Source organism: Fulmarus glacialis, unplaced genomic scaffold (assembly GCF_000690835.1).
Source record: "Fulmarus glacialis isolate BGI_N327 unplaced genomic scaffold, ASM69083v1 scaffold16701, whole genome shotgun sequence".
Classification (NCBI taxonomy): Eukaryota; Metazoa; Chordata; class Aves; order Procellariiformes; family Procellariidae; genus Fulmarus; species Fulmarus glacialis.
This window is the reverse complement of record NW_009193747.1, coordinates 1-23,007: the sequence shown is the minus strand read 5'-3', so window position 1 is coordinate 23,007 and position 23,007 is coordinate 1. Positions and strand designations below refer to the sequence as shown.

Below are 23,007 nucleotides of genomic sequence, written 5' to 3'. Positions count from 1 at the left end.
TGTGCACTACTGCAGACTTTTCCTCCCAATTGTAAACAAAGCTATCAAACACTGAGGATGTTGATATTAAAGCTAAGGTTCATATAAGAAAGAACTGGCCCATGACAAGCAGTTTACAAATGTTTCATCCTTTTCACATTATGCAGAATTTCAATACCATCCACAATGCTAGTACAATAACTGAAATGCAAGACTGAGCAAGTCTCTGCTTGCAAATACCATCTGACATTTCAGGGAAATACTCCTCTTGATGTGTACATAACCTCCTTAGGTGTTAGTGGAAGCTGTGCACATATGTCAAGATGGGAAAAATCCCTTCAAAATTTTACCATTCACATGCCTTTTTCAAATAAGCGAAAATATTCTGTTACTTAAATATGAAAGCTTGCAATAGCCACCTTCAATTGAGTCTTAAAAAGACATGCCTTTCTTTTCTAACAAAACTAAATCCCATGTGGCTGTGGGCATCTTAAAATGTATCTAAAAAGTTAAGCCACAATTACCTGTACCTCATTAATTCATCAAAAGCAAAATATATATGTACCACACAACATACAAAAGTTACACATTAAAAGTGCATATTCAGAATCCATTTGGCCCATTTCTTCAATTTACATTTGGTCATTCTATGCATCCTTTACTTTTCTATGTAACCATACATGTGGGATATATTTTTTCCATATACGATACTATTCTGTTTTCACATTGAACGTTTTACCTCTCGTTCAGTTCTGCATTAAATGTAAACTAATGATGGACCGTAAAGAAACACAAGCAAGAGGTTTATTCTGTGTTTCTTTTTACCATTTGGACAGCTTTGACACACACACAATAAGCATTACAAACTGTAATGAAAATACATTTTTGGGCCAAACCATTGCATATTTGCCCCCACAATGAAAAATAAATTATGTTCAAAGCAGTATATTGCCATAAATAGCCTGTAGGCATTCGCTGAAGGTAAACAGGCTCTCCCTATATTTAGCACTTGTTTAGGGTACATTATGTGCCTCTGGTTCAAGCGCTTTTAATGAGAGGCTAGTTAAAACCTTCCAGTTAGCACAGGACCAAACTATAATCATTTTTTTTTTTTTCTTCTGAAAATAATGGAAGATCCCTTTCAAAAATTAATCTTCAGTTATCAACTTTACTGCATTATGGAGCTAGTGCAATCCTGCAGAGCCTAGTCAAAAAGACAAGGCACATTAAAAAATAATAATAAAAAAATCAAGATACATTAGACTTTATGGACTAGAGAGTCATTGAAGATAATTTAAGGCCTTTCAGTGAATTAGAGTAATCAGTCTAATTTAAAGCTGAGGATTAAACCATAAATTATCCATCTGAAAAGCAAACAATAGGCTTTTTCAGCTTCTGTTCTGTGGACAAGGATAACAAAAATTCTTGTTATGGTTTGTGAAAACACCTCTGGACATGGAGGAGTAGAGTCAATTCAATTTCTCTAAAGTTCATGGAAGATTTCATGACTGTTTTAGCCGTTTGCGTGGAATGCCAAACTGTGGACACTGTGCAGATGCTAGTGCGCGAAAGGCCTCTGCTACTAAGTGAGGGTGGGAGTGGATCATGGACTTCCAGCCTGCTGTTTCCATTATGTCTGTTGCTTGGCTGAAAACAGAAGTATTAAGAATAGTCACACAATTTTACAAACCAAATGCACAAATGCACAGTGGAGAAGAGCAGGCAAGGCAGAACTACTGCAGGAGAGCATTATGAGACAAATTTTATGAATGCCAGTAACGATGCCATTGGAAAGCAGCAGCAAGTTGTAATTCGGGTATATTAATATCATCACATGTAGGTTCTACTCAGTACCAGCAAGACTTAGCTAGAGAACTGTGTCCAATATTGGGCACCATGTAAGATAACCACCTTGAAATTGCTTACAAAAATAAAAATGATGAGAGGAAAACTAGAAGAAAATGAGGTCTAGCATAGAGAAGAAATGCAAGGGAAGACATGATAATCTCATTACATAGAAGGGCATGCTCGATTTAGGGAGAGAGAAGGATGACAAGACGAATCAGCTGAAACTGCAACAAAAATGATGTCGTTCATATACTAGAAAAAGCCATGAAGACAGATTAGCTGGCTGACTACAGAACCCTCCACTGGGAGCTCACAGTTCGAGTACCAGTGGAGCATACTTGTGAATATTCACTCTTTCTTCAGTACAAGATCATGGACTACATTCAGAATGGCTTTCAATGGCCACTGTCAATTTTTAACTAATACAGAAGCAACAACAGATTTCAGCAAGTATCACATTGACATCCAGGAGATTAAAAACAATGTATTTACTCAATGTATATATTTACTTTTTTGTGAAATAATATAAAACAAAAGCATAAAATTCACTCTGCACATGAAGAATATTACACTGGTTGGGATGCATGCCGCACTGACACAGGATAAATTTGTAATTTGGAACCAACAGCTTACGCATCAATCCCAAGTTTCCATTGCCCTGCATTTTCAAAAGCCTTTCATAAGCACCCTCATACTGTTTCAGAAACACTGTCAAGCATAAAGTTAGCAGCTGACCTCTACACTATAGGATCTCTCAAAAACCTTTTGCAGATTTCTAATGCAAGCCTTTAATCTTCTGCTCCAAGTCAGTAAAGGTAGGTGCCTTGAGAAACAACACCAAAGTTCAGACTCCCTGGTGCCCAGAGTCAGTAAATTAAGCCAGGCCCTCTCACAATTTCTCTGATTTATTGTAGATGCTTTAGCTGAAGCAAAGATGACCAGCACCTTTACTAGCAATTATCCAAGACAGAAGTCAGCTCAGTAAGTTCCAAATCACTTGAGAAGGAACACGTCAACTAGTTTACATTGTTATGTATTCTGACTTCATTAGTTTTTCTACAGGTATTTTACTATTTCCCTTCTACCATCCCCTTCCATTTCCACATCAGGCTCAATCATTAGGCTGTGAAGACTTTTTTTTTTAAAAAAGGAGAAACACACTAATTTTAAAGTAACTGGTACAACACAGCTTTTAACTTCTCTGGAGAGTCTGACAGTAAGAAATAAGTGCTCTGCTGTCCTTTCACTGTTTCAGCCTACCACTGGCTATTCTGAAGCTGGCTGTCTTCTATTCCAAATATATGCTGCAATCAGTCCTACAGTCTGAGCCACATGTTCTCAACCTATTTCCAGTGTAGGCATGAGCACTTACAGAGTCAGCCTGATCAGAGGGACCTGACTGACTAGTTGTGTGGCCTCAAGAGTACTAGTGCTGGCATGTGGGAAGGTGCACAAACACGTCGCCGAAGGCAAAAAGAGCAACTGCCCTCCTTTCTTTGGAAATACTGCAGCGTCAGGCAACACCACAGGCTCAGATTGACCTAAGCAAGTCTTGAAACCACACTGGGGTTGCTACTCCTCCAGGCACAAACCTGGTTAGTCAAGAGAATGGTTTCCTTTCTCTTGTGGTGGCTGCTGCCACCATCTCACAGCACTGATATGTCCCTAGGAGAGGAATGAAAACCAGCTATTGTTACGATCTCACACTGGAGGGCAGTTAACCCTCCCCATCATTTAAAGGGGAAGTCACAATCATAACTGGGGTAGCATCTGCTGAATCCTACTTTACTTACAGTCAGTGACTGGCCTCAGTAGTGTGGAAATGAAGCAACAGTTCTTAACATCTGCAGTCTATTTAGCAGTGTTTGTACAGAACATCGTGAGGCAGGGAAACTTACTTGCTATTCCAGTTTTTCCCATCTTTACACCCAAGTTGTCTAAGAACACTGCACCTGTAAGAAAGAACTGTGTTACTATTGAAAAGGTACACAAAGCATAAATATAAATATATTTAGGGTCTCATAAATATTACTTGCCTGTTAATAAAGTCTATTGCTTGTGCTTTTAACTGTTCAGCGCTGTGCAAATCTGCGAGGATAAGAATGTCAGCAACGTTTTCTACCGAGAGGTTACTACAGAGTGCTTCCTCACACATGACCTTCAGCCGTTCCAGTGCATACTGATAAAAGAAAAAACTACACTAATCATTCTTCAAACTCATTCTTTCTATCGTTACCTCTACAGTTTTTAAGACGGTTCCAGTCATGAAAATGCTTGGTGCCTCCCAAGCCTAAGATCAAACTGCTTCCAAACAGGTAATTCAAAATTCAATATGCTGCATTGAAGAGTCCTCAAATGGCAAGACATACATTAGGTTTGACACAAACTGATCAAATGCTTTACTGGAAGAACTTTTATTAAAATAAAAATAACTCATTTAGAAGTTTTCAGTTTGGTAAGGGAGGAAGAGCAAGGAACAGACACGGGCTCTTTATCAAAATCATCATTAGACAGGTTTACATCTCAAAGCAAGGGGCAAGAAATTATACAATGGAAAAGTTTCATGAAACTGTCCAAGGGAAAATACATTAGCCTGTTTGAAACTAGCTTGTTCCAAGTTTACCCCCACCCCCATCTCTGAATGTCTTAACTTCTTCCATACCTTTGACACAGCCTACCAGAAAATTGATGTAAAATAATTACATTCCCATATTATATATTGCATGAATAAACTGTGCTGCTTTTTTGAAGGGTGTCATAGTCTGAAAAGGTTTCATTCAGCTGTATACATTTCCACTGAGATCTTACCCATCCCATTTAGTTTAGCACCCTTCAAATACAGTCTTCAAGTCTCATAAGAATTTTAGATGTATAAGTGGCATATATTCAAATTGCCACTCATATATTCGTATTAGCCACTGTTCTGTGCAATGAAAAAATGCCATTCAAGAAAAGTCAAATTATTGGGCTAACTTCTATGTTTCTAGACCTATGCATTTTTACTTCCATTTTATTACTACAGTACTCCTCAGGATACCTCTATTTATAGTAAGTAAATATCAATTATAACAAATCTGTACCTACCAGGTAATACAGCAGTGTAATGCCTTCGATAATACGCAGAACACTCATTTTTAGATTATTTCACATTCACAAGGAACAGCAGAAAGTTTCTAGCAGTTTTTAACTGTTACAAAAAGCTATAGGGACCGTCTAGCTCACCATTTTTATTTTCTGCTATTGCAGACAATCATACAGCTGTACCGTATAATATTGTCTACATTTATCAATTATGCCCTAAATAAAAGCCAGCATTCATAAAATAACACCATTTCACCTTCCCGCCTGGGTGCGCTGAAACTTGACAAAACACAATCAGTTTTGGAAGATGAGATGCTGGCAATGAGAGGTGAAAAGAATAAGAGTGGTAAGTCACCAAAGCCAGGGCAGTGCCAGGTCAAGAGATCTTAAAAAATAGAACACATTAAGTTGCCAGAAAAAAGTTATAATTGTTTCTTGAAATTAACTACTGGGATGACTTTTATTATCTTAAATGACTTATATTAGGATTGATTACAAGAACAGGCAGTTTTCACCACTAATGTTTTTTACGGATATGATTGCACAACCAATTCAGAAATTGCAAAGGTAGTTTAAGGAATTGCCATACTCTCAGCTGAGAGTGAAAAAGTTTCAGATTACACACACTAAAAAGTGAGTATTTTCTGGATTCTAAACTACTTAAGCCTCCTCAGGGAAAGACAACTGCGTGTCCTCTAAGGATAGCTAACTAAAATTTCAACTCATGCTGTAAAGCAGAGAAAAAAAACCAAGGTATTGCGTCAAGTTTTTAAAAAGTTAGTAAACTGTAAATTATGATATGAAAGGGAATAATCTCACCTCAATTGCTGTGCTGTTATAAATCCCCTCAACTCAGAAATCATAGTGGAAAAAGTATTTCACAGAGTAACAGTTTAAAGAGAATATAAGATCCCAATACAGAAGAGATGAATGATTAGAACTATTATGTTTGTAGGGAAGAAAAAAGATGAAAGTTCTGAAGTAGCAGTACTTTAGGGAGTACAGTTAATTCAAACACTTGTATAAATCCTCTTCAAGAATACAAAACTCTAGGATACATTTTATTCAAGACCGATTTTCCAAATCATATTAACGGTCCCCAATTTCTAAAAAAATGTGGAGAGTAAATATAATTAATATCTGAAACACTTCTGGTCAAGAAAGATTTATCAGCCTTCTACTGCTAAAAAAGTCTATTCTTTCCTGTCTTTCTCCATTTCTGATGAGATCTGTTTCTCATATTTTAAAAAAACCAAAATATGTATCAATCTGAAAAAAAAATTATTTTTTTTTTTTAGAAGAACATTGCACAAGCAAACATCAGGTTTGAGAACTTAGGAGACAATTACTTACTTTGTCTGCAGCTGCCAACAAATTGTCAGCCATTTTTTCAAGGTTTGGTGCTTTCCCTGTGTAAATGAATCTCATCATTTCTTTAAAAACTTCAGGGTCTACATCGTTTATTTCTACACGATTCTGGTAAAGAAGAATAATCAATAAAAGCCTCTGGAATTTAGCTACAACTTTAAAGTGAACATATCAAATATCATCTGCATGCATGCTACAAGTTTTCATTTGCCATCCATCATACAAAATCCTTACAGATTTAAGTTAACATTCAACAATATTAAGCAGAAAGTAATCAAAATCAGTAGCTCTTAAAGTCAGGTAGAAATCAGTTGGAAAAGCTTAGGCAATAAAAAGTAATTGCAACTTTTTTCTATAAATGTCTAACTCTGGACTCTATTGCACAGGCTGTACATAAAAATCAAGGCACAGTTTCAGGAATATTTAAAAGTGCTGCTGAGTTTCCGACCCTACAATGATGTGCTTGGAATATCAGAAGTCAGAGTAGCAGACAGAACAAAATGAGCCATTTTTGGCTCGACTTAAATTGAGTCAACACAGCCTACGTTTTGTTTTCAGAATCCAAAAAGCAAACAAAGCAAATCTAACTGACATCACATAGCTAAAGGCCTTCCTAATAAATCTGTGGTATTGCATGCTTCACCCCATCCTCTAATAGTATCCCCTATAAGCTACTAACAAAGTAGGAAATTATGTCAAAGATGTAGAAGCAAGCACCAGACTTTTGAATGGGGTACAAAAACCACAGGCTATGAGCACATGAGATGTACGTGTTCTGGTTTCCTATCTACTGAACCACATACAGTATTTAGAAGTAGGGCTGCACTGGAGATTCACTGCTAACATGAAGGCGAAGGCCTCCAGCATGGCACATTACTGAAGTTGGGACGTCTGGGTTTCTTTCAGACCAGAAATCCCAACAAAATGCTTCCAATATTCTAATTCTACCTGTGAAAGTTTCCAGATTGGAGAAGTGCAGGGAAGAAAAATGCCATGTTTATGAAACTCAACTGTACTACAGCACCATATTCGTCTGATGTATTCGTTCACACAAGTGGCACCATTGCAGCCTCCAAGACTAAGTGATGATCGTCTATTACAATCCTTTAGTGAGCTGATCAGTTCCTTGCCTTTTCATGGATACTGCCCATAATCAACCCATTTTAGATATTCTTCTTCATGAACGACATGAACAGCTCGTCACTGTGGGAGATATCAAGTGCATAAAAGCAGAAGCAGCTCTCTGTGCTGATTAAGTAACTATCCATCCAAAACACTTATACAGGTCAAGTGCCTGCAGCAACTGTGAATGAAAAGGGAGTGCTTCGCTGCCTCAGGGTTTAATTTGAGTCATAATTCACCTGTTGTTTCTTTGTGTCCTAGCTACCATATAAAACGTTTTAATACACTACAGCAAAACCTTAGAAGTCAATCGGCTTATGTGAAGGTATAAACTAAAGCAAAAATGGGGCAGAGATTACTAGGTCAATTACATCAGTAGCTAATGTCAAAAACTGATGGAGGGCAGATACAAGTGCTTGAAAGGACAAATCCTCCAGAATCTCTCCACAGTCAGCCCTATCTGCTCATTCTATACAAAGAAACTCCTGCAGAATTCACTGGAAAAGTGTTCAGGAGCAGTACCTTCTCCACTCATGCAGCATCATGCAGTACTCATCTTCCTAAACATGCAATACTTCAAGTTTTCTGCAACTTTCCCTTTTTCACAAGGTACAAATATTTACACATAAAGTTTTCAGTAAGGCTTACCTTTTTGCTTTCCTCCATTTCATGTTCAAACATTGCATTAAAAACTGGAGATCGTGCTGTGGCAAGAAAAGTAAATATTAAATATAATCAAATTTTAAACTTTTAGCAATTTTAATTACAAAATAATAGCAATACAAAAGTAGAAAGTACCTGCAAGTACAGATTTATGAGCTTTGAATTCTTGTCCTCCTACATAAAAACTGCAATCTGTAAATCTTGTTGTTTCCCAGAGATTCCCTAAATCTTCTGCTAGTCGACATTCAGGTACCTTCAAAGTGTTTGTATTAGACTGTCCTGATATATTTACTGAGTCTTGGACCACGCTTACCTAACAGAAAATCACAGCAAGACAACTCCTTCATAACTGAAAGCCAATAATAATTAAATTACAGTTCCTATTGCTAGAATTTCAGCAATTCCAAAGCAAAGCAAAAAACAGTGGTGTTTCTGGCATTAGGCCAGAACCGTAAACCAATGCTTTACAGTTTACTTTTAAGTAACATAAAACAAATAGGGCTTTACTTAGAGACTCTATATGGTGTATTTATCCAACCAAAACAAAAAAAAGAGCACAATACCACATGCCATCTAACAAATGCCAAAGTAAGTAAGTCGAGGACAGATACGGTTCTTGGGATACCAGTGGGATCAAAAAAAGTTAACACTATTTCAGAAGCAGATTAACAGTTCAACACCCTTCAGACATTTAAGTAAAATATATACAATATAAAATCCTAAACGGATCATCAGGATCACAAGGTCACAGAAAAGTTTCATAGGAATAATCTACAGAAATTTTGAATAGTATGATATTCCGAATTTTAATTACAGTAAGTTCATACTTAAACCTGCAATGTGGTAATGCAAACTAAGTGCAAGTAACATAGCTCCTTCAGTATTTCATTTTACTGTATCCAGCTTAGGCAGGAATCACAAGCAATTTTCTTCCAAACAAGATTAAAAGCCATTATTTTAGAAAGACAAGTCAATGAAATACAAGATGCAGTAGGTAACTAACTTCAACAATGAAATGCATGCTCACAGGATGTAATTTTTGTACAGAACTAGTTAAGAAAACTGTGAAATATGTGCATCTGCAATGAACATATTGCCATTATTCCCCATGTTTAAGTCTTTCACATAAGAAGTAAGGACAGTAGCATTCTTACTTGCTTTTTTTCAGATATCTCTATATACTAAGTCCTTTTAATCAGTATGTTAGGAAAACAGAAGAGCTCAGCAGGTTTTACATCTGTGTCTGAGAGCACACGCCTCAATAAAACCTTCGTAAAGAAGAAAAGAGCCATACTACAAGATCTTAATCACTGCATCTCCCAAATACAGAAAATTAGGATTATATATTAAGAGAAAATACTGATACTGTTAAGATCAGTGCTTTGTTTGATTTCCAGAGGCACAGCATCTGGAATAAATCTGGCATAAAGCAAAAATAGCACAGCTAAGCTTCACAGAAAGTAGGAGCACTGCAAACCGAACTCCAGACTAGAAAAGGAGGATGATCCAATTAAGACAGCAGCTTGGGGATTTGCATCATTGCCTAATTCCCTGTTTCATGCCATACCCCCTCGTGATTATAAGAAATTCCTTCATATTCTTCCACCTTTTAAAAGGAAAAAAAAAAAGCACTGCAAAATTCCACTTTCACAGTAAGACTATACATTTATAACACTGAAAGATCTATAGAGCTATTGTGTATTCTATTTCACAGTTTTCATACACACAGAGTGATTTCAGAAGATATTTATACACACAAACGGAGCTTTAGCTTAGCAAAGCTAGTGTTCTGTTGCCAAAGGAGAGTTCTGCTTCTCCAGAGACTCGACTCAAAGTTCATGATCCAAGTTGTCCGCACAGCATCCTCTTGCTAGGTATAGACACAGTGCCTAGGAAGGCCATCTACATGTTCTTTATGCATACTTAAACTGTTCTCTGATGTTTCAAGCTTCTGCTATTTTAGAATGGTTTCTAACATATATTGATAGTTGTGCAACACAGTTTGCGACGACCCGTCCTTTTAAGATATATCCTGAGCAAAATTTTAATTCAAGTCTCCTACATCTGAATGGTCTGGCACGTACAGTGCCTAGGAAGGCCATCTACATGTTCTTTATGCATACTTAAACTGTTCTCTGATGTTTCAAGCTTCTGCTATTTTAGAATGGTTTCTAACATATATTGATAGTTGTGCAACACAGTTTGCGACGACCCGTCCTTTTAAGATATATCCTGAGCAAAATTTTAATTCAAGTCTCCTACATCTGAATGGTCTGGCACATACTGTCTATAGGTTGTAACAACTTCTAAACATCCTAAATACAAACACTTATAGGGGTCTGATATTTCGTATCTCATTTGTCCAGGTGGTATGCTTAACGTCAAGTGCGTTCTTTTTTTTAATTTAAATCAAGCTGAAATCCAATTAAGTCAATCCCACATAACTATTGAAAACTCATGTTAGGTAAAAGTGACTGTTTTATGATTATCTCAACACCTGATACCAAATGCTTACTTCAGGCACCTTAGAATTGTGTTTATAAAAACCACTCGCAAGAGTGAAGATACTGCTTCACTAAACTGCAGGATGATGAGATGCTAAAACTAATATCGAACAACCTATTTTAAAGAGTAGTAGCAATCCAGCCGGGATTTCCGGGTACTCCACAAGCTCTGACTTACTTTACTTCTTTGGAAGGTATCTAACATGCAGCTTTTGCACGGCTTGCATACTTCAGGGGCACAGCTCCTATTTGCATTGCATACCCTCATATGTAAGGGTATATAAAAACGTATAAACTAGGACTTGAACAAGTTCTCTGTGTGATGACAGTTAACATGGATAATGTGTATCATTTTCTTGGTTTTGAATCTGTGGTGGTGTAATACTAAAGATGATGTAAGTGATACTCTAGACTACTCTCTCAACCCAAGCTAGGTAAGAGATCTGTGAAAGCACTCACTAGGAAAAACACCTCTGCAGAAAATTTACTATTCTATTAGCAAATGAAAATACTTGCAAGGCTTCAGTAATTCCAGATTATATAGAAAGTGAGAACTGAGTGAAACAGTATAAAAAATAAAATTATGAAGTTGTATTTAATCAATAGGTCACTTGTTGGTGGCAACACCAGACTTTGCAAAGTATTTAACTTAACAACCCTTCAGTTTCCAATCCAAGGACATATCCAACTGATCTTAAGAACATTCAGCAACATAGAAGGAGTATCTTTGCTGCCAAGGAAGACCAAATAATCCTTCTGCAACCCAACAGGGAGAAAAGAAGAGCCAACCAGCACAGCTGGTACTCAGTGACCTTTACTAAACACCTGCTATGTCTAGTAAGGTTTATCAAACCAAGTGCAATATAGTTTTAAGAAGTGGTAAGTCAGTCTTCCAACTAGGATACAAGTATGAAGGCAAATACAGAAATTAGAACTTACAGTTAAGTTTTAAAAGGACAAAAACTTTAGACTTGTCTGTTAGAAACAGGTCCTTCAAACAACACCTGTTATTTCTAATGACAGCTGAAGAGCTAGAAGAACACATCTGAATAAACAAATTTTAAAAATATTTGGATTTCCAATTTTTTGCTTTAGCCTGAAACAAGCCAGAAGTTATTTTAACATGCTCACTGTGCACAACTAAATGTTGTACCTCCTTCAGCATTTATAATCAGGGTAGGTCAAACACTTCACAAAAGCCACTCACATTAAAACATCAAGATGAAACAGTTATATTTAAAGATCAGCATCAAAATTAAAATAACAGTATTTCTCTCTGGAAAATTCAGTATTTGCTCAACTTATTTTTTAAACAAATTTTATCTCTAAAATTAGATAGTGACCTATTTCCAAAACCAAACACTATTTTTAAGAGCTGTTAATTTACATCAAAGTATTCATTACCAGGAAAACTTAAAATGAGAAAATACTCAAAAGTATCTTTACAGAACCATAAAACACTTGTTACATTTGCTTTTATCACCCAAATAATTGCATTCATAACAAATTTATCATGCAGCTAATTTAACTTGTCTAAGTGAAAATAAGATGCGCTATATTTGCAATATCTAGTCTCAGGGGCCACATTTCAATTATTCTTCCTACACAGCATAATGATGTATAATTAAATTGTAATCTTGCCAAGACAATTTTACACATTTCCTGTAAAAATACACAGATCAAAGCAAACTTATTAGCAGTTAGAGCATCTATCATCCTCCTAAGCCACTAATCACTTTATGGCAGCAAAGATAACTGGCCAATGTATATTTAACATACACTGTCCTTACATTGCAACTTTCTCTAGTTTCCATTTTTAACATTGAGTAAGCGTTTTACTACATTTTAATATGACAATTTAGGTTACAACATAACTGATGTTATAAAAGTGACCCGTAATACACCATGAAGTTAAATTTATACCACAGCTCTCAATATTAATTCTCAGTATTAAGCAGTACTTCTACAGGATACTTACATTTTGTTTTCCAAACAAGTGCAACAATTACTACAAAAATAAAGTGTTTAATTTACTTGAAAGACCTGATCATTGGTTAAAGCCATCAGTTATGGTATTACAGAATACAGATTCTGACAGTTGATTTTTTTTTTTTAATAATGCGAATACCAGCATGCAGACATTTCCTTTTGCTTATCCAGTGAAAAACAATCCTATAATTCCAAACACAACTTCTTTAAATAAAAGTGACCTCAGTAAAATACTACTGCTACAGACAGCACATACCAGTCACCTTTTGCATAAATAATTCTATAGTCGATTCTAATGTAATCCTGGCAAATTCATGGAGAAGACCAACAGTTTACAAGTGATCGATTCAGACTCATTCTACACTTCAGTGTACTTGTATCAAAAAACAAAATACAATGCAGACAAAGCAAGTAAATGTGTATCTTGCCATATTTATAGTTTACAGAAGACAACTTTTATAGCATATTACTGTTTAAATCAACATAAACCTCTATTTATTAGAGCAGAAAATATTTTATTTAAAGCTTACCACTTAAACTATACCCACCTCACAAAATAATGTAAGCTTGTCATCTGGTAGAAGACCATTAGCTTCATCTAGTAAAAAATCTCTTCGGATAAATTTCTTAAAACCCCAGTCCTTGCCTTGCACAAATCGATACGCTCTTTGGCTTTCTGATAAAAACAGTTATGTACAAATAAAGCAAGTTAAATAAAAATATTAACAAATAACAACACATAAAAATTCTATATTAAGGCTAAGTGTTAATCCAAAAAATGAATAATTTAACACATTTGGATCATAGGTGTCACATTTTTAGGAAACCCACAACTGATTAAAACTTTTTTTAATGTTGTAATAGTGTTATTTCGTAAAACACTTGATAGCACTTAGTAGAGCACAATTTGCAATGCAAACCATATCATCTCCTTAGATGTTATCTTAGGCACCATCCAGCAAAAGAGGAGTTTTTCAGTTAATGTTTAAGAATGCCAATGTGTCAAAACAGAAACTGTTCACAGGGAAGTACCATTACAATGAATTTGTCATCACAAATGCATTCTGACAACACTTCTGCAGTTGTCATAATCTGTTTTGACTTCTTCCTGAAATGAAAGATCTTGTTTCACAGGTTGAAATTATTTTGAAATACAGTAAAAGCACTAAAAAAGCAAAACAGAAATAAAAGCTTTCAAGTAACAAACTATTTCTTTGGTCTTAAAAAGATACTATTTATATTTACCTTTTAGCCATAGCTATGAGAGTTATTTTTTTAATCCATCAGATTTGCTAATTATATATATATAGATAGCATTCTTCTACAACATCCAAAATAAAGACATCAGGAAAGTGACTTCTCTACACTACAGTTAACTTGGTAGCTTTTACTGTTATCAGCAAGAATCAGTGTTAATCCTCTGAAATTAAATGATCAGTAGCAATTTAAGTACACAAAACTATAAAGCATCATAAAAGTGTAAATGTATTTTTCTTCTTTCTAATAAAGTTAAAATGTTAGTTCGTTACTTATCTTATACGCTACTTCATCACTTGAAGTAGCAGTCTATGCATGAATTATCAATTTACAAAGGACATCTACAGTCAGGCACCATTTTACTGTATAAATAAAAACAGAGCATCTCCAGAAGCAGATGGTAAATGGCTGGGAAGTCCAAGAAATAAGACTTCTGTTGGTAATTTTCCAAAAATAAAAGATGTTTATAATTCCTGTAGTGCCAAATACAGGATAGCTACTATTGCAGAAACTGAAGACACATCTACTCATAGGATTTTTGGGTTTTAGCACCTTGTGATTTTTAGCATTTAAAGTACCACTGGGCACATAATCTTCAGATTCTCAAAATCCTTCCATCCTACGTTGCGTATCCCTCATTTAGGACAGCATTACGAAGAAAGCTCTCACACATATTCTGGGAAATCAGCATAACTGCATTCCTCTCTGAAATGCCCGAAAACTCACGTACACAGCATGGGGAAGAAAAAGAAGGAATTAGAGGTCTGTGCACAGTTGCAGGGCTACAATCTCCTTGGCCTCAGAGAGACGTGGTGGGACAGCTCACACGACTGGCGTGCTGCAGTGGACAGGTAGAGGCTCTTTAGGGAGGCCAGGCCAGGAAGGTGAGGCAAGGGAGCTGCCCTTTACATGAGAACCACAGGAACGTGTGGAGCTCTGCCTTGCGATGGATGATGAGCCAGCTGAGAGTTTATGGGTCGGGATTAGAGGGCAGGCCAACGTGAGCAGTGTTGTGCTCAGTGTCTGCTATAAACCTACTGATCAGGAAGAAATAGGTGACTGGCGATTGGGGTCCTGGTGGGCAACAAATGAACAAGGCAAAGAAGGACCAGCAGCATCTAATTAAAGACTAGAATGGGTTCCCAGATAAGTTGTGGAGTCTCCATCCTTGGAGATATTCAAAGCACAACAGATCCCAGGCAAACGCCTTTAGTTGACCCTGCTTTCAGCAGGGGGTTTGGACTAGAAAACCTGCAGAGGTCCCTTGCAACCTCAACAATTCTGTGATTCTATGATTATCTCAAAATATTTTTTGATGCAAACACTGCAGTTTCATTTAATTACATACACCGATCCACTACTGTACTGGAAGACTGTCTCAAGCCAAAAGCCATGATCCACCAAATATATAAAAGCGTAGCTTTGTTCATATGAGCTCCAGAACCAGGAGGCATGCAGGGATTGAAGCAACCAACTTCCATCAGTGGAAGAGGATAAATAGAGTGAAATACATACATTTCCTTTCCTTCCACAAAGTCCAATCATTTAATTTTTAGATTTGAACTCAGTTTTGTGGATTTACTTTAAAGATTACAAGTGGGCCTAGTTACATAAGAAGAACTTTGGCTACGAGTACTGGAGAACTATAGATTTTTCCAAGAAATTCAGAACTTGCAACAGAACAGACCCTGCAAAATCTCTTAAGTCCTGGAGTAGGAGGAGGGAAGAAAAGTAGACAGATTCTTCATATACAGGACTAGCAACAGCACAAACTCAGTGCAGACCAGCATTAAATTTCGCATTTTCAGGAGAATTCCAGCTTTCCCAAAAAGCACTTCCAGTGAAGGTTGTGCTTTTAAGTTTGAAACTAAGAGCCATAGATTTTTCATACCAAGAAGGCAATTAAATCAAATCACCAATTATTTCAAAGTCTTCTAATTCCTTGGGTACATGGCTCATGTTTTTAAACTGATTACAGTGTAAATCTCATGAAATAGACCAAAACATTGTAAAGGAGTGTCTAAAAAAACAACTATGCATATTTATCCTAATTAATGATGGAAATCAAGCACTTACTTCCACTGTAGCTAGAAATGAGCAAATACACCTCTACTAACAGGAAGCAAGAATAATCTGCCGGAAAAGCTAAGTTACAAGAATCCAGAGTGATGGCAGTTAGTGATCCACTGTAATTTATACTGCTCAGCATAGAATTAACATAGCTCAGTGATCAGAAATGTGTGAAACATGAACGAGATTTTTAATTAAGTTTCTAAAAAGATATTAAAAAAAGATATTCTAAAGTTTATCTCAATATTAAATTCTGTTCTCAACTGAAAAAAATTACAACGCTGGTTTTCTTTGTGATGTTCTTACAAATCCACATGCAATACATTAAGATTCCCTTACCCATTGCTTTTGTTTCTTCTCTTTTAGCATTCAGCAGGGAAAATTTGAATTTTGCTCTGACTTCACTTTTTGGACAACTGACTAAAAGCAAATATAATGACAGGTAGTCTTTGCTTTCATCGTCTAATCCCTTTGGATTCACTCTCAGGCACCTGAAAGAAATGCAGAAATTGTACATTTTTAAATTGTACCCAAAATAAATTCAGAAATATTTTTATAAGATACAATGATACATGCTACCAAAACAAATATTTCCCTTATGACTGTTGAAACTTTGAAATGAGAACCAATCCAAACCTATACTAAAACTTAAAGAAATGTCCGAATTTTAATATTTATTTGCAGTTTAACTTTGCAACTTTCTTGAGTGGGGGGAAAAAAAAAACCCAAAACAAAAAACCCAAAGCAGTTGCTAGAATAAAGACCTTACCACTTCATTTTGTCATTTGGCCCTGATGAAAAGGTAGAACTCTTTAAAACTTCACCCATTTCTTCTCGGCAAAAACTGAAGTTATTAATGGTCCACATGTAGGAAAATTTTACTACTTTAACCTGAACAAAAGATGCAGAAAATGTCAATAAAATTTAACTCGCATATCAAGCATTAACTATGAGAACTAGTTAGACTGTCAGCACAACTCAGTATTTTTAGGTTGTTTTTTTAAATTATGACTAGAAAATAAAGCCATTGGAATTTATGTAGATTACCTGTGTGTAACACCAGCTTTCAGCCACAGGTCCACTGGACATCTCCCCAGGAGGAGGTGGGGTGGGAACCCTTGACATTGCCACTTATTGCAGGTTTATAGTATCAAGATAGCAATCCAAACTTCAGTAATTCTCCTAAAAAAAGTAATTCATATATTTTGTTCACCCTTTTTAAGTGTGAAGAAAAAAAAAAAATCCGTATTTTGATATCCATATTACTGTGCTTACTAAACAATGCATCTGAAAATTAGACTTGAAAAGAGGACAATGGCTTTGGCGTTTAGACAAGCTAGGTGTCACACACTAATGACCACTTGTACTCAAAATTTGCAGGCTGAATCCTCATGCTTTATATAAAAGCAAGTGCCTATGCATCATACAATAACACTAACAACATTATTTCAACATCACCTTTGCAAATTACCACCTTGATCACTCCAGTCATGTTATACTTTCTTCAGGATCTTCTCCTTTGATTTGGAGAATAACTAGGGCCCTCTGAGCACTCAGTTGTTAGTAGTAATGCGTTAGTTGTCCACACAGGCATACTTCAGTCCCAAAAGAGCACCTAGCCACCTGCGAGTAGAATAGGTTCAAACAATCCTGGGATTTCTCAAGGGAGGGTAAGAAACTAAACTTGCATTTAAAGTAGTATTTTCTTCACATGGTTGCCTTGTATCTTTAATACCCACAGATTCAACTGAAGAACTATAATCACCACAATTATGTGCTTGTTCCCTATTGAAGCACAAAGCTGAAAAACAGTTTAAGTCAGCTCACCAACTCTGAAGAATTTTCTAATAGCAAATAAAGCAATTTTGTTATGGATTATCACCTAACAGAGCACTGCAATTTCTCCTGCCCATTTGAAGTTGAGTCACATGCCCAGATTCATCACATCTAGCTACAGACATGCAATTAGTCAGTCTACTTGCACTAGCCTTTGTACATAGCTAATGAACGAAGGCGGGCCTGTCAGAGGGTGGCTCTGGGTTACTGGGCTGACTCTCATTTAGGTAGGGTTTGCTGTCATCTTTAGACAGGTTCCTGCCAGAAGCACAGCTTCTCACTTAAGCAGCTCCAATAAGTTGCTAAAAAGAAGTGAAATGAACCCTGATCAAACCAGATGAAAGTCACAATTGTTTCTGCCACACAACAGTTTCTCTTTTAGTACAGAAAGCTTCTTTAAACATATCCTGCTATTGCCAAAGCAACATCAGAAGTCTACAATCTTCTTGCAAGGTTTGAGTGCTTCACCATATAGGTCTTTTTACTTGTGATAGAACAGCATTAATTATCTTACTGAAAAGATGGGATTGCACACCACTAGTCATGTTAGACCTCTTCCTCCATGGACGGGCAACACACTTAGAAACAAGTTTTCTGCAAACATTGGTAAGAAGACACTGCAAGACCACATACAATTCAGTCACGATGTGAGCAAGTTTATTATTCCTATGGGAAGAAGAATTCTCTGTGAATCGCTATGATCCTCAGTGGATTCTTTCCCTCCTGCCTTTCTGGTACCTCTTCTCACTCACTTGCAATTTCAATTAGCTCTTCCACATTAAAGCCTGCTGACATGGGAATCGCTCTGAATCACGAATGTATAAAACCTTGAAAACAAAACTAATTCTCAGCTTTTACAGGATGAGGAAGCAGATGGTATACAATCAGATCCCTTAACAGATCTCTACTAACAGATCTACTACGACAAGATGAAAAAAATCATTGAACGGCTCTCCTGCAAGACATGGATCATTGAGACATTCAAGTGTAATCACAAACACAATTTTGCTGCCTCTTATAAGTGACTTTTCTTTCCAAATAAAACTTGTATTTATTTATTTAAGGCAATTTTCAGTACTTAATTAGTACTTTCCATAAATGAAAACTAGTAACAAACAGCCACCCTAAATTTAAGATAATTGAACTTGTTTGCCCTATATTTTTTTTAAGCAGGAATCATGTATTGCGGAAGCTGTGTTTACATAGATTTTGTTTACAGGTTTACAGTTTGTTTTGATCCTCTCTATGGAACCACCCAGAGTAAAATTCCTGAGAGGGACACATGTGAACACCCCTCTTTCATAAAGCAAGTATTAGTAGTTATATTACCATTATTTCTGGAAGCACATCCTATTCAATAGTAACAACTGAAGCTGTTACCCAAATACATGATGGATTTTATATAGGACCATATCCTGAAAGTTAGAAAGTTCCTGTTAGAACAGTTTACCTCAGCCTTACTGAACCTGTTTGCTCTTCTTCAACTCTCCAAAGCTAAAACCAGGAAGAAATACAGGCCATTCCTTATTTTGTCATTTGCATGAGATGCACAGGACTGTCTCATCTCTGATCTGTTCCTCAATTCTTTCAGTCCATTAGACCAGTCAGCTCCTAATAACCACGAAGGAGCAGCAGATCTGAGCCAAGTTTGCTCTGAAGGGGTCTCTAAATTGAAAAAGGCTGAAAATAATTGCTGTATAGTATCCTCTTTAGAAAGTGTCCAGTGACCTTATGCCAGCTACCAGTACTTATCTGCCCCCTCCTGTCTCACAGCTAGATCAGCTTGATTCACTGAGAATTTAACTCTAAACAAATGTGGTTATTTTCAATTATTTTCATGTCGGTCTGCTGCCTTGTCTCTGTACCTGTTCTACCCAGGGCATTCGTACTTCAGAGGCTGCTTCCACCTGCTGCATGGCATTTATTATTTATTTCAGGTTCTGACAGAAGCCATGATTTTCCATAAGTACGCTTTTCAGATCCTTCTGAATAGCTTCAGCTTTTTGTAAAGTTTCTCATTATAGTATTAGGACCAGACAACTGATTTTCCTGAGCTCCTGATACGTCTTTGAGGAACAGATTTGTACCTCACTTTTTCTGGCACTGATTTACTAAGCCAGTCAAATTTTTAGATTGAGAAAACTGGGAGAAAGCAAGAACTTTGGATAGTTTGATATCATACTAGGAGCCTGCATCCCTTGAGGAGCAATCTTTTTTATTTTTTAATATGCCTAGACACATAATTTTTAAAAAAGTAAAACCATCCAACAGCAAACTGAACAACGGAGAACGAATAAACAGAGCATCAGATGCTCTGTTAAGATGTACCGAAAGACTGCCAGAGAACAGCAGGAAACAGTTTAGCAGTACTGCTGATCTGCCCCTCACTTTACTTAATCTATTAATCAGGATTTGGGTGGGGACATGGAGACATTTACCCAACCTACAAGGCGAAAGAACACAAGCTTCAAAGATGTTATCGTGGAGCACAGAGGTGTTTGGGGAAGGAAGAACTTTTTCAGTCCCCAGGCTGACACCCAAACTGAGTGGGCCACCACATGCCTTACCTGCTTCATGCGGCCACCGATGGTTACCAGGGCAAGGTGGACCTCGCATGGGCAGACTGAAGGCAAGAAGAAAGATGCACCTACACACTCACCCTTTGTTCTACGTACTGTACTCTGCTTGGGGAGAAGACTAAATACTACTTTGAAGAAAGTGTTTATGAACTATTGATTAGCCACTGTCATAAGCTCCCACAAGAAGGTTTTTCAAGTACCAAACCCTCATCACAACCTATTAGATCAAATGCTTGGGAACAGACAGAGCTGCAGTTCAGAAAACCAGTCAGAGAATGACTGGGCAGAATTAAATCAATGAAGTGCAGGAAGACAGGCCTGTTATCTGCAGGATGGAACAATTTAGAGGGACAATTTTCATGCTAGAACCTGCATTTATTCCTCTGCAGGCTATCACGAACAAAGCATCAGAGGTGACAGGACATTATCAGGTAATACCTCCGAGAGTTTTCAGGCAATGTCATGCCTGTCTGGACATGGCTTAACAAACCAGTCAGTGTGGCCATTTTGCCAGGCATGTTTATGCACTGGGAACACTAAAACAAGTTTTAATGGATGAGCACAAAAGAAGTTTCTAGCTTCCAAAATGGAAATTAGAGATGTATTTTTAAAGTGTGTTAAGTACCTTTGTTGTTTATTTGGGATTTTTAATGAAGTGATAAACCCATACCGAATGCGGTGCAGCAGTTGGTGATGATTTTATGCTGAGAGTTTGCTTTCATTGTCTTACTTCAAAAGAGCAAAGAAAAGCTTAAAGGTATTTTACTTAACCTGTACTCCCGAACCCCAAACATGATAGGCTTATCACTTCTTTTACTGGTCTCTTAAGGTAGGTATTGGTTTCAGCTGCTAATCACCCTGCCAAATAGACCAGTCTCTGTTAAATCGGGATCTTCATGGAGCTGAGTACTACCTGCAGAGCAGTAGTGGGCAAGTAGGTAGAGATAACACAAAAGAAGAGATTTTGCAAAGCACATTTATTTAGGAATCGACTGAAGTACTTTCCTATTCAAACAAATACTTGTGTTAAACTTCAAGCCATCTGAAGTTGATTATCTCTAATTACCTGTACATAGAGTGTAAAGAAAGCATGGGCTACCCTCCATAAAACATATTTACACTAAATTCCATCAAAAGCTGTATCAGCTATTTTCCTAACTTTTAAGAGATCTTAAGATTCAAAGCTACTTCATATACCAATACAACATGAATTTAATCAAACATATCTTGTTTCCCTTCCCAGAAATTGCATATTTGTCAATATTATTCTAAAAGTTACTTTTCAACCTCTTAGAGCTAGACAAGAACACATTCACAGTCTCTTACATCTTGCATTGGAATAATCTCAACTTTTTCACTGAAAAAATGACTAGCTCATTAAGAAAGTACCACATGCATATATACACACAAAGGAATTCTCTATTCCTCCAATAATAAACCCGCAAAACACTTCATAAACCTATCTGAAGAATTGCCCTAAGTGTTAACACGATCTTTTGCCAGCTCTCATGTCTAAGAGTGGAAGCTCAGTATAACAAGTATATCCTAACAGTTCTTTCAGCATAACAATAGTGTAGCAGGCGCATACAAGCAGGTGTGCATGTTAACCAGAGACCATAGCAATCTTTTATCTTTGTATTTCAATAAGGTATTACAGTCAACAAACCACTGGCAGGAATCGCTAGATAAACTGCCTTCTTCAGGGTATCCAACACACCCCGAAAGTCAAATCCAGTCTGCCAGAACCTAACCCACAGATCAGCTCACCAAGCAAATCAGTGACCCCGTCCTGCTCCCTCAAAAGCGAGAAGGAAAGCGCTTTGAGAAGCAGATGATCAGTTACTGCTGACCCTCTTCTCTCTGCTATCCCTTCTTTCCAGGGCTTGAGCCTCCAGGATCAAAGTGTTTCCCTCCCAGGCTGTCCGTATTTTGGCACATCATAGGACTTCCAACATCTCATCACATGATATAACTAAACATGAGTGAGTCTGGCACAGTGTGGGCTTATTCTCGAGTCCTGTCCAGAAACTGAGTAACAAAGCAACACGTAACAGCGATGTCATGGTGCACTTCCAAACCAGGACAGCACAGAGTCTCCACAATGCCCCTGGAAAAGGCTATGGAGCCTGTCCTGCCTGAAACATCAAACATCTCTATCCAACAAACTACTTCAAGCATTTAACAGCTAAAGTAAAAGTTAAAGTAACTTACTGTCTAAGAGTGACCAGTAACAATATCATTTAGCAGTCTCTAAGGAAAGCCTAATAAATGACTATACCAACAAATCCCACATGCATGTATTGCACGTTCCATTTGAATGGTGATGGCCTTTTCCTGAACAGGGCTGAACATTTCAAGAAATGCAAAGCTGTTATGAATTAACTTTTTTCCCCTTTGAAAATATTGATATTTCATCACTGGCTGAAATAAAAGATCATCTTCTGAAGGTTAACTGGCAAATAACGCCCTGTCCCTCTAACTTTTTATTCCTAGTAAATCCATAATTCAGAAGCCAAATACAGTTTGTCTAATTGTACAGCCAAAACTTTGGGTTTTTAAAAAAAATCTAAAGTGAATAAGCCTTCCATTCAATAAAATCAGTTTCCAAAAACCCATTCAAAATAAACATGCTTTAGCTACAGAGATACTGATTTCATTTCCTCTCATTAAATGATCATCAGTGAATAAAGTATTATATAGTATTATATATT

At 36.9% G+C, this 23,007-nt stretch overlaps 1 protein-coding gene across 3 annotated transcripts; it reads right to left on the bottom strand.

The window, feature by feature from the left end:
• Positions 1-779: 779 nt before the first annotated feature.
• SPOPL (speckle-type POZ protein-like) lies at positions 780-17,066 on the bottom strand. 3 transcript variants are annotated; one of them, XR_683605.1, is made up of 11 exons: positions 16,929-17,066; positions 16,651-16,772; positions 16,221-16,372; positions 13,103-13,230; positions 8,197-8,374; positions 8,047-8,102; positions 6,262-6,384; positions 3,864-4,006; positions 3,726-3,779; positions 1,069-1,626; positions 797-1,024 (listed from the first exon to the last, which is right to left on the bottom strand). XR_683605.1 is itself a non-coding variant. In XM_009587563.1 (10 exons), the coding sequence occupies exons 1-10, from the start codon at positions 17,004-17,006 to the stop codon at positions 1,482-1,484; spliced, it is 1,179 nt and encodes a 392-aa protein (XP_009585858.1). In that variant the 5' UTR covers positions 17,007-17,066; the 3' UTR covers positions 950-1,481. The 3 variants fall into 3 exon arrangements, 2 of the variants coding, with proteins under 2 accessions (XP_009585860.1, XP_009585858.1); XM_009587563.1 differs by having other exon boundaries at positions 950-1,626; XM_009587565.1 differs by lacking the exon at positions 3,726-3,779 and having other exon boundaries at positions 780-1,626; positions 16,929-17,064.
• Positions 17,067-23,007: the final 5,941 nt, after the last annotated feature.

What these genes read in the sequence shown, in the direction of transcription:
- SPOPL (XM_009587563.1), bottom strand. Translation starts at nt 17,006, where the DNA reads ATGTCAAGGGTTCCCACCCCACCTCCTCCTGGGGAGATGTCCAGTGGA. An exon ending in GCAATAGACTTTATTAACAG is followed by an intron (nt 3,780 to 3,863) that starts GCAAGTAATATT and finishes TCTTTCTTACAG; the next exon opens with GTGCAGTGTTCTTAGACAAC. An exon ending in GGGAAAAACTGGAATAGCAA is followed by an intron (nt 1,627 to 3,725) that starts GTAAGTTTCCCT and finishes TTCTGTTTTCAG; the next exon opens with CCAAGCAACAGACATAATGG.